This window comes from Microchirus variegatus, assembly GCF_963457635.1.
Source record: "Microchirus variegatus genome assembly, chromosome: 1".
In the NCBI taxonomy this organism is placed as follows: domain Eukaryota; kingdom Metazoa; phylum Chordata; class Actinopteri; order Pleuronectiformes; family Soleidae; genus Microchirus; species Microchirus variegatus.
In genome coordinates, this window is record NC_139802.1 from 19,144,699 (window position 1) to 19,156,977 (window position 12,279).

General features: G+C 40.1%; 1 protein-coding gene across 1 annotated transcript; it reads right to left on the reverse strand.

The window, feature by feature from the left end:
* Positions 1-2,512: 2,512 nt before the first annotated feature.
* gpd1l (glycerol-3-phosphate dehydrogenase 1 like) lies at positions 2,513-11,670 on the reverse strand (the record flags this gene model as incomplete). The annotated part of the gene is made up of 8 exons (XM_083885775.1): positions 11,538-11,670; positions 10,075-10,252; positions 9,462-9,602; positions 5,249-5,387; positions 4,149-4,261; positions 3,038-3,274; positions 2,851-2,957; positions 2,513-2,609 (listed from the first exon to the last, which is right to left on the reverse strand). The coding sequence occupies exons 1-8, from the start codon at positions 11,579-11,581 to the stop codon at positions 2,513-2,515; spliced, it is 1,056 nt and encodes a 351-aa protein (XP_083741901.1). The 5' UTR covers positions 11,582-11,670.
* Positions 11,671-12,279: the final 609 nt, after the last annotated feature.

A 12,279-nucleotide genomic window follows, 5' to 3' on the forward strand; every position in this document is an offset into this window, starting at 1 on the left:
GCGCCCCCAGTGGATTCACCGAGTAAATAGTCTTCGTTTTACTGAATTTGTTATGAGTGATGTTTTATTACTGCCCCCTTAAATTGTTCTCAAGACTATGTAAACTGTGGGTTTTTGTCAGATTAATATCAACACACACTGTTACGAATTGCTCTATATAATTTATAACCAAATAAAGAATAAATATAGTTAGTAAAGAGAAACAAATCGGAGTTCCAAACAGAATAAGACAGTTTACTTGGTATCACCTTTTACATGGTGGAAACACTCGTTTATACAGAGACTCAAAAAGTTCAACAATATGAATAAAATATTGTCAGAGAGTTTGTGACTGGAAAGTTTTATTTAAGCACACAGTTAGGATTCTGATGAAAAAACAGATGTTTGTTTTTACCTGAGTGGCTGAGAAAACACACGGTAAACATCATGATTGCGTCTGCTGTTGGTCTGTAGCGTGTCAGTGTGACACTGAGGCAGTATCATGCTGGGTCGACAAAGCTGGTGTGTGTGTGTTTTGTTTTGTTTTAAAGTCATTTAAACAGCTGCTTCCTGTCAATACGTCAACACAGTGAGGGAAAGGTTGCCAACTCATAAAAAGAAGCACATGCAAACACAACAAAGGCAGAGTGCAGCGACATCTCATACAGTCAAACTCATATGGCATGTGTAGCTCTTAAGATTCTTCTTTTTTAAAACCAAACAAACAATCCTTCACGTTACCATGGTCACACTGCTACCGTAAGCACAATGATCAGATAGAATCTGACATTTACTGACCGCTTCCTGTGACATTTGTAGTGGGGATGCAGGATATTTTTGCTAATATGCCGATATATCACTCCCGATATATTGGGCCAATAACCGATACGATATACAGTATATATACAGTATATTCGGCGACCTTGAGTGTCTTGAAAGGCGCCTTGAAATATAATGCATTATTATTATTATTGTATGTTTTCCCCCACAGCACCCAACTGCAGAGGCACTGAAAAGCACATCATATTTTGCCTACTCATGTTGCAGCAGATGCAGATATGCATGTTCATCATTGAGCAAAATAAATAAACATACAGTCGCAGTTGTAGAGGGCGACAGCATATAAGTCAATGAGGTATAAATCATGAGTCATATCGGCAGATCTTAAAGCCAATATTTTAAAGCCAATATTGTGCCGATAACATTTGCGGGATTGTTGAATGGGTGTGAAAGTTGCAGTCTCGGCCATCACCAGCTGTCCAACGACAGAATAAAGTTCTTAAGATATTGTAGACTTCAAGAGCCGGTCTGTGACATTTAGGGTTCAGGGCCAGAAACTGAGTATTCTACCCAAACCTCTGTACTGCATCCATGTATAATGGCTTTAAAATGAAACATAAATATGTGCCTAACTTGTGCGTTTACATTACGAAGCGAGAGTCTACTTTGCAAAAGAAAAAGTGGCTCCAAAGCATAGATAAAGAGTGAGCGGATGAGTCTATCGTTACTACAATTCTGACATACTGGACCTTTAAGCAGGCGTAAAAGATCTTAATAGGAGGCTAGAATTTGTTCGGCTTTACATCTGCTTTTCCACAAAGTTTTCATAGAGTGCTTCTGTATCTGAGGCTGGTTCCCTGTGTGCACAGCCAAGTTTCCCTTTGACACGACGAGTAAAATTCTGTTAAAATAACAAAACTATAACAACACCATGTAATAAAAAACAGACTTTTAAGAGGTTGTGTCACCGGCAAACAAATGTGGAGAGGACGGTTGAAACATCCGGTTTGGTCGGAGTGTGAGTTAGAGCTGCAGTGGTTCCCAAACTAGAGGCATTTGAGATGATTTCCAGAAATCAGAAGCAATGTTAAAATAAATATCATATCAGATATTATATTTTATACAATGCGTACAAAGACAAGCACATCTGACGTGTATAAACACACCAAAAAAACTCTATTTAATAACTGACCAGATGATATTTAAGGCCCACAGTCTTCTTCAGATCATGGATATTATGGTTTAACCATAATTGCTACAGATAAAAAATAGCTTCAATTTGAAATGTCATTGTCCTTTTAAATGTATTTCCCCTCATGTCTCTGGAGGTGGCTGTGACTGTGACTATGACTGATTGTCATTTGAAAGCACCACTGGTAACAGGATGATGTGTTCAATGTCTTTTGGGATTATAATAATAAAAAAAATTAATAACCTCACGGACCTCAAGGCTCTCACCACGTAGTTTTTGGGGGTCAGCGGCTAAAAGGTTTGGGAACCACTGAGACAAATAAACATACAAATAAAAAACAATGATCCCAGTAATGATGTCAAAATGATACAGACATGAAATTATAAGACTCAAGTAGTTAGTTAGATAGATAGATAGATAGATAGATAGATAGATAGATAGATAGATAGATATGGCAGTTCTGCTTTTGGTTTCCCTGTGTCCATATTAGTTTGACTGGAAGTGTTAATGCTGAGAGCACTGCGTTGTGCTCTGCTGCCCCCTGTTGGAGTCACTGAGCGATCACATGTGCTCTGGGTGGCTCTGCAGGCAGGAGATCATCTCTTGGACGGGCTTGCCCTCAAAACAGACCTGATAGACGGCTGTGAAGAGAGGGAACCTGGGGAGAAGACAGACTGAGTCAAGACAGCGTCAACATGCAATGTTCTCTGTCTGTGTCTCTTTCTTCTCTATGTGTCAGTCTGTTAGTGGTCTTTATGCTAAGCTATGGTTGGAAAAAAAGGTCCTGTCTCCAGCTCATAAGAGTGACATCAATATAATCGTCTCACGATTAGCTTTTCCATTGTCCGACTATTTCTTGCCAGTCGTTACTGTGGTAATAAAGACAGATGTGTTCATACTTGTCCATCAGGTTCTTCTGTTTGAGGATGTGGTTGACCTCAGCTGAAGTGGCCGGACCCTGGAGCTTCTGACCATTCAACATCTCCTTCTCCAGCTCCTCGATGCTCTGACAGCACAACGTACAAATACATCAAGCCGGAAGTCTCATAGTGGAGACTTGAGGCGTAAAGACCGCGCGTCAACTACCTTTCCTGTTGTAACGAAGGCCTCTGCCACTCGACGATTGCGGCCACCATAGCACGTGGTGATGAGGTCGGCCAAGCCACAGCTCTCAAGGAAAGTTGCCGTGGAAACAGAGCCGTCCTTGGAGAAGAGTTTAGCGAAGGCTATCATCTCCATCAGCCCCAGACGGATCACGGCCGCCTTGGTGTTGTCACCGCACCGCAACCCATCGCAGAAGCCTGCACCCACAGCGACAATGTTCTGCTCCCAACAGAATACAAAGACCAAATACATTCACATTTAGGATGTTGAATTACTAAATTGTGGCTTTTGTGATTGGTTAATATTGTTGACTTAACCTATTGACGCTGGGTAAGCATTGCCGCATTTCTACCATAGACACCGGTAAAGCAGATAAGTAAATTTTCGGGGGTATAAGGGTTCCTCGCGAGATTGTTTTGAAATTACTTCTCACAAACATGGAGGACTTTGACAGCGGAGAGATTTCTGAAATTAATCAACGGAGTTTACAACCGCGCACCAGGGGTGACAGTGGATTTACCTGCAGATGCCACAGCGCTGTAAGCACTATCACCGTCACATGTGAAGCAGACTGTTACAGTAATATGTAATATGTAGTTCTTGTTCTTCACACTCCATCAGGACTAAATCAAGGCACTGACACAAGTTGATATTACTTCATTTTCTTACGGTTTTTTAATTGAAAATAGTTATTCACTTTAATTTTACATTTTTGTATCTAAATAAACCAAATTGCACAGGAAAGCCACATGTGTAAGCTCTCAAATACTTTTTGAATTGTGTTCCTATCTGCTACAGAGGCTGAGAAATCAGTCATTTAGTCGGCATTGAAGCTCAGGTTTTAGAGGCATTTTTCCAGGCGCTTCAGGCCTTAATGGGTTAAAAGGTGCTGCAGATTTCATTAGGGGGCTAAACTCTGTTGGTTTTATTTGGGCTCTCATGGAAGCCATGTTTTACTGGACTTTTTTCCCACCTGGGAGGGGAGTCATCTTTAACTGTATCTTTTGCAGTCACACTTCAAAAACCCTCAACTATCCCTTTAACTGGTAGCATGAACATGGGAAAAAAAACCCGTGTGTGTGTGTGTGTGTACCTTCAGAGCTCCACACAGCTCCACGGTATCAGCATCGTCCACCACTGTGATCCTGAAGTTAGGAGTCTGCAGCAGCTCCTTGAACAGCTGACCATTCTCCAGGATCTTACTGCCTACACACACACACATTAAAAAGCATATATGATTATAATATATTAATAAGTAGCATTGCAATTATTAAAATGACTTTTTTATCCACTCCACAATCTCTGGCAGTACATGGACGACAATCAGAAAAAGACAACAACAGCTCTAGCAGATAAATTATTGTCCTCTTCTCCTTAGAACCAAAGCCATAGTCATAAAACTCAGACTATGGCAACGGCTTTATTTTTATTCTCTCCTCCGCAAATAGAGGCTATTTCCAGCACACATCGTCAACGACACGACTACACTGATGCTCTTGGATCTTTAACATCGTGCGGTGAGAAAAGCAGCGAGAGACACTGGTGTGAAATTAAATTGCCTGCATTAGACGGTCTTTTCTGACGGGAATATGAAAGCTTCACAGTCACACCATTGTCCAAAAAACATATCAGAGGCGTTGCTTTACTAAATCTGAAGAGAGGATTTTAAACACAGAAGGCTTCACATATATTACAAGTTGAGCCTCTTTAAAAAACAGCACTATCACTTTTATTCATCTTGTATGGTCATAATCATAAAATGTTAAAGCTTTTCATTAAAACTTACAAAATTAAAGAATTTACATGAATGAATATCACGGGATGACTCTGCATTCCCAAAGTATCAACAATATTTACATATTTAAGCACTAAAATATTGTATAATATCATATATTGTAATATATTTCTTGCCTGTGTTTGTATTTTATTGTCTGTAACACATTATGTAAAAGCACTATAAAAAGGAAAATTATCATTATTATGATTATGACCATACTAGTTATTCATTACTATGTTATGTATACTACAATACAGGATTCTATTCCAGGACAATACATTATCAGAAACTCTCTAATATTTTATATATACATACTTCTATATATATATACATATGTATGTGTAAATATATATACACATACATATATAACATATACATGTATATATATATACACACATATATGTCCTTCTTCTCACCTATAGTGGTTTCACAAAACTTCTCAGCTGCCACTTCGTTGGCGATGTTCGCTCCCATGAGGACACTGACGTCAATCCTCATCTTTTCTCGGATGATGTCAGAGATGAGCTTCAGGCCCTCAGGACCTTCATCGATCCCCTGGCAGACACGGGAGATGTGAGGAACACGTAAATGCAGGGAGAGGGTGAGTCATCCGAGAAGAGCGAGGGAGGTGTGGGGGGAGACAAAGAAGGCATAACTGAATATTTAAGCGATCATTCAGGCTTTTTTGGATGTGTGGCTTGTAAGAGGTTCTGACACACAGTCAGCATCTTGCGTTCACTCTCTGCAGGAGTCAGGCAGGCAACAAAAACATGGCTGCCAGCAAGGACACCAGGAAAAACAGATTGTAGACACTTAACAAAGGGCTCACGCTCACCTTATAAAATAAACCTCACTTCAAATAGACATAAAAAACTTCATTGAGACTTAAACTACAGTTTCTAGTCCATTCCTGTTTCAACAGCAAGCTTGTACCCAGACACCTGACCATATGCCCAAGATGGACTGTATTCAAATACACTTGTGCAGTGCCCGTAGGAAGTATGTATTCCTTAGTGGGAGCTGAAGAAGATGTTTCAGTTATGGTAATGCATGATAAGGCATAAAGGCTAACAATACAAACACTGTGCAACTTCAGTAGACACGTGGTTAGAAGTCACAACATCTAGCTATGCTAATGCTAATCGAAAATTTAAAAATTAGCATTGTGCCTAATGAGGTTGCACAGTGTTTGTATTATGTTAGCTCTACACTAATGCTAATCGTAGCCTCGCTAGCTTACCTTTGGAAACAGGTTCGCCAAGTTAGCTGCAAAGTAGTAGCATGCTAATGCAAAATAAATATGTGCTTGCGTGTTGGTGAATGGACACCTCGTTGTTTCAGTATAACACCATGTTCACCCACCGTGAGGACAGCCTCTTCACTCCCACCTCCCCGCTCCACACAGCGCAGCTGCTGCTGATGAGCCGCTGCCTGCCTGGTGTCACGTGATAAATCAGCGAAAGTGCATGATAAATCAGTGAAAATTAAAATTCCTCCAAAAAAATTTTAAATCAAGGATGCACACCATCGGGCCATGATCAACCCATATCCAAAGTCTTAGGGCAATCTGACATATGCCTGTCACAGACAGATGCAACTTGCTTTATAGATAGATATACAGCACTTCCAATTGGGTTTCTATGGGACTTTGTGCCCATTCATTCTATAACATTAACCTTGTCTTTTAGATTTTTCAGTGCAGAAATGTTACATGTTTGAAGTTGATTTTGAGAGTCTATCCACATCCTGTGCTTTTACTCTGAAGGATATGCGTCTTTCAGCACTCAGAGGTATGCAACAGCTGTGGCCTACTTAACTGCTCACTTTCTATTTTGAGAGAAACTGAGTGGAAAAACAACCTCTATATCTCTGTCAGTCGGAGTCCTGCAGCTCAGGCCTGATATGACATTAATCCTCCTCTCTGCATAATGACCCACACACAGTTTTTAATCAGCTTTTCACCTGGACAGAGCTGAGGATTTAATTCCCTCCATCGTGTGGACACACAGACAACGAGACAGGCTTTCATCTCCATCATCTGAACTGTAGGTAACAGTCCAAACAAACCGCACTGGAGTGGACACAGATGAATTTAATGTGTGGCTAACAGGCAGGTTTCAGCAGATGTAGCCAGAAAAACACTATCTGATGAAAACAAGTGCAATAGTTAAACAGACATGAGAGGACTTTGTCTAAACAGCACAGTGTCACCAGTGTTTCACACAGTTGTTTGTGGTCAAGTGTATGATGGTTAAACGAACGAGACACAACAACCATCGGCTGAGATGAGGATAGAGGGCCAGTAGTAATGGGCCAATGTACGATATTATCAGGATTAAAAGCACTTACAATAAGTTCATCGTGGTGAATTTCTATTATTGTTCTAATTGCGAATGTAGAAAAACATCCGTATTTCATGTGAGTTGAAAATATAGCTCGTCAGCATACAGTCGCACCTCGAGATTCTATTCCTCCTTCGCCAGAGACACCACAATACGATATTACCACGATATTTAAATCACAATACAGTATTATCACGATATATTGTCACAATATTTAAGCCTCGATACAATATATCACAATTAGGGCTGCAATGGTTATTTTGATAATTGAGGAATTTTTTGTTGCTTTTTTTATAATTATAACAAGCTTTCTGATTTTTCAGCTTCTTAAAGGTGCCATATGTAAGAATGTGGCCAAAAATATTTACTACATTCAAATTCAAAATATAGAGGTCTTTTAGGTTTCGTTTCTGACATAACTGGCAACCCGTGGTTGCTCGGCAGATGAGACTCTACTGACTGCAATGATTGGTAGACGGCGGTAGGTGGCGCCACATGCCAAAACGTGATTTCAAAACATAAACATGATTTGCAGTCTGCAAAAAAAAAATGTATTAAAACATTATTCCTCTGTGACATATTAGGAGGATTTTATGGTCAGTTGCTTTAGATTTATTACATAATGCATCTTTAAATGTTTTCTGCTTTCTTTGCTCCATTTGACAAATAAATCATTAAAATTGAAAACCTTTGGGTTGTGGACAACACAAGACATTTGAGACCATCACCCTTCCCAGGGTTTGTTAAACCTGGAACACCATTTTCTGACATTTTATGGTCCGAACAAGTCCTTGATTAATCGAGAAAATACGTGACAGTCCCAATTGTCACTGAGCTTAACTGCGTTGTTTTCTCCTGTTTCTGTCCATTCGTGATGTCCCATTTCATGCAAGGGTGAATCAAAAAATAACACAATAGGGCAGAACAACCTACTGGGAGTGGGAGTAATGTTAATCACCTTCTTTCACAGGTTCATCCGCGTTTAATAAATCCTGTGCCCGTTAATTTGAGTGTGAAACAAGTGTGAGTTTGTAATTACCGCTTCCTTCCATACAGGGACTAACACTGACCTAGAATCTGTCTTCAGGGAGCAGCACGGGCTGCATGGACAGCTCACAAATGATGTCTCTGCTGTGTACCAGTGTGAAGTGTTCATACCATTTTGAATAGAAAAGTCTGTGACGAGTAGGGGTGTGAATCTCTTGGCACCTCACGATTCGATTCGATTACGATTCAGAGGTAAACGATTCGATTCTAAACTGATTATCGATGCATCTCGATGCAACAATTTTTAACTTTAATACTTTGCTACTCATTTAAAAGTAAGATAAAGCAATATAAATATAAAAGTGGTGGTGCCCCCTCATCTGCCTCATCTGGTGCAGACAAACGGCCCTTTTATTTCTGCGCACCGCCCCTGCGCTGTTCTCTTCTCCCTCTCCTGCTAAAGCAGACTGAATCATTTCTCTACGTGTTTTATCCCCACATAAAAATAATGATCTTTATGACGAGGATGGAGTAGAGTCGCGATTAAGTGCAGGTGATCTGAGTGAAATGTGGTGACAGACTCTGAAGAGCAGAGCGCACTTTTCATAGTTTTCACTCCGTGGTCTTAATTTTTGTAAAAGAAGATGCTTTCGCACTGTAATTAAGGGAATAACAGATGCATCAGATGAGCTGATGTCTTTAGTTAACTGCTCAAAGAGAGAGAATGTTCTCTGCTGTGAAGTGAATGTCACGTGGAGTTCATAATCTGTGCCGCAAGCAGCCAAGATTCGCTTTTGCGCAGAGACTTTCCAGCGTTTAACAGGTGCTGTTCCACTGTGTTGTAGCTGTGTTTCGACCGCCGAATTATCGGTGCATCCCTAAATATAATATCTTTATTGACAAGAACCATGTAACCGTAATAATGACGCACTTGATAGTGTGACTTGGGTTTCAATCGGCACCTGAACAAGCGTGCGCTGCGCGGATTACATGGGGGAGCATGCGCTCTTGTTCCCCGGTATAGAAAAAGCCGAGGTGTATAAAAAATATACACCTTATATATACATATAAAATTTTAGTTTTATGACCCTCTTTGTCTCCAGATGCTTGCGACTCTATCTTGAATGAGCTGATCCCCAGCAATACAGTAGAGCAGTTATTATTATTATTATTATTCATTACATTTCTAGAGGGCTTTTCTAGACACCCGAAGCACTTATCAAACAGCCAGAGAGAGTGAGTCAGTGCAGGGGTTCACATACTGTACTACAGCTGAATGAGCGGGAGAGAAGATTATTACCTTGATGAGGGTGATTCCTCGAGCATTCTTGGAGACACAACCCACCATCTCATCACACAGCTTCCTGATGAACTGGTGAGGGACCACAAACACGAGCAGGTCAGCTCCGTCTGCAGCATCACGCAGCTGTGGAACAGCCACCTGTGGAGAACAGCATAATGACCCAACAAGGAACATTTGGAGAAATAGTGATATGGATTAAAACATAGCCTTGGCGTTTAAATAATATGAGGTTTTTCTTTTGTCGGACCTGACTAGTATAGCAAATAATATATACAATAAAGCAATATTGTGACATTTTATGTGTCAACTGGTCAACATACAGGCCTAATAGCTCAGCATTTGCCCTAATTTGTTCATTTTAATTTGCAAAGATTCATGGTTTGGGTGTGTACATCAGAGGATTTTCAGATTTCTAACTGGGCCCCGGCACTTTTAAGTTTGGGAATGGCTGGCTTATTAGTTAAAAACGACAGTATTGGACTGATTTTGATATAGATACTCAAGGTTGTGATATCGAACGGTATATCAATGTCCTCAGGATAACACAGCTTCAAATCACTGCAGAGGTCTTAAAGCAGCTTCCTAATCCTTGAATCCTCCCAGTTCTTACCACATTCTCTGGCAGTTTATATCCAGGGAGGTATTTGACGTTTTCGTGCTCCGTGTTGATGACTTCACTGAGCTTCTTGCCGTTGACGTTTTCTTCAAACACCCACATATTCACCGTGTGGGCAAAATGCTGCAGCGACTTGACGTTACTTCCAATGATCCTAGCGATGGCTGAGCCCCTGCAACCAGAGCAGAGGTCAGGAGCTGCGTTCACCTTCACTTGACGCAAACACTCATGCTATACAGTGATTCACCTGCTCCTTGGACACACAAGTTACGTATTGAATTAAGGTGTTTTAATCAGGTTTTGGGCTTCTTATCTCCAATGCAGGACAATCTTAACGATAAGCTTCAAACTTTGTGGCAACAGTTTGAGAAAAGGCCCTTTTCCGTTACAACACGACTGTGTCCCAGTGCACAAAGCAAGGACATAAAGACATGGTTTGACGAGTTTGGTGTGGACAAACTTGACTGTGCCTGACTTCATAAATGCTCTACAGAATGAAAGGACACAGATTCACATAAAAAGTCTTCCAAGAAGCTATTATAGCAGAAAAAAAGTGGGACCAACTCCATATTAAAGTCCTGTGTCTTTATTTAATATGTCATTACAGTCCCTGTTGGTTTGTAATGGTCAGGCGTCTGAATACTTTTGTCCATACAGTGCATCATCACATGGCAGCAACTCAATGCATGTGGGAATGTAGATACGGTCAAGACAACCTGCTGAAGTATGCTGATGCCAAGCATCAGAATGGGGAACAAAGGTGATATAAAGGCCTTTGAATGTGGAATGGCTGTTGGAACCAGGTCTGAATGGGTACGAAACTTTAATTAGGGAATTTTAGAAATTGGAAACTTTCCATGAGAATTTAAGGGAAATTTAATAATTTAAAGAAACTGTGACTAATATAAACATTGTGTTTTGTCATAAGCAGACATGCATGCAAAATGATAGATAGATAGATAGATAGATAGATAGATAGATAGATAGATAGATAGATAGATAGATAGATAGATAGATAGATAGATAGAGAGCATACAAGTTGTGACTTTATTTTTAAATAAATGTTGATATATTGATACTTTGATAACATGTTTTTTGTGGAAAGTAGCCTGCAGACGTTTTGTGAGGACAAAAGACAATGAGAAGAGACAAAGGAGAGAGAAGAATGCAACATTACAGACGCCTCCTGCCATAAAACACAGATAATAACAGCGTGCACTGCAAAGAATGTGTGTTCAACTTTAAAACAGAAGCTAAATGTCATTAAGACTTTGTGAAGCTACTCTATTTCTCCACAGGGAACGCCACCGTGGACAGGCCGACCTGTCGGACACTGAGACGATCCTCGTCAACAAAGTACAACGCTTCACAAGGAGCAGAACTCCCGAAGTCCTCCTCCTCCTTCCCCTCCTCCTCATAATCAGCATCATCTTCATCACCATCACGCGACATCTTACCAGTTTCCGGACCCCACTATGCAGACTTTGAGCGGAGAAGCCATGGCTGATGGTTCCTCTTCCCTTCGGCTCTTTTTTTCTCCTCAGAAAAACACCGTTAAACTCAGGAATCACCCGCTGCCGCTCAGTCCCTGACTGTCTCGTACTGATGACGTCACACCCAAGTCGCACACACGACCTCGTTGGGAGTTGTAGTTTTTTCCCCGCTGCTTCAACCTAATAAAACTTAGATTAGATGTGCAAATGTATTTATTATTTATTATTTTACTTTACATACTTTTGTACACTTATTTATGTTGAATTATTTTCGGGTATTGTATTTTGCTGCTATGCCGTAACAATTTCCCCTTGGGGATGAATAAATTATTTCTATTCTATTCTATTCTATTAAAATGTGTAACAAATGAGCGAATCTTCAACTCAATAAAATGAATTAACGAATAAATAAATAAATAAAATGTATGTATATTGCCGAAATAAATAACAAATAAAATGTTTATATTTAAAGTTTTTTGAAAGATTTCGAAAACATTTGTTTTCTCGATTCGATGACTGTGATGGTGGTGTTACACATTTGCCAAGCACAGTTTATTATTATTAATTTCGACATGTTTCATTTGTCAATAAAAGATAATTACATTATATTATATTATATTATATTATATTGTGACGTTTTACTGCATTAAAGAATCGCCGTGGTTGGTCGAAGGGGGCGTATCCCCTGCTGGGGGGGGAGTGACCA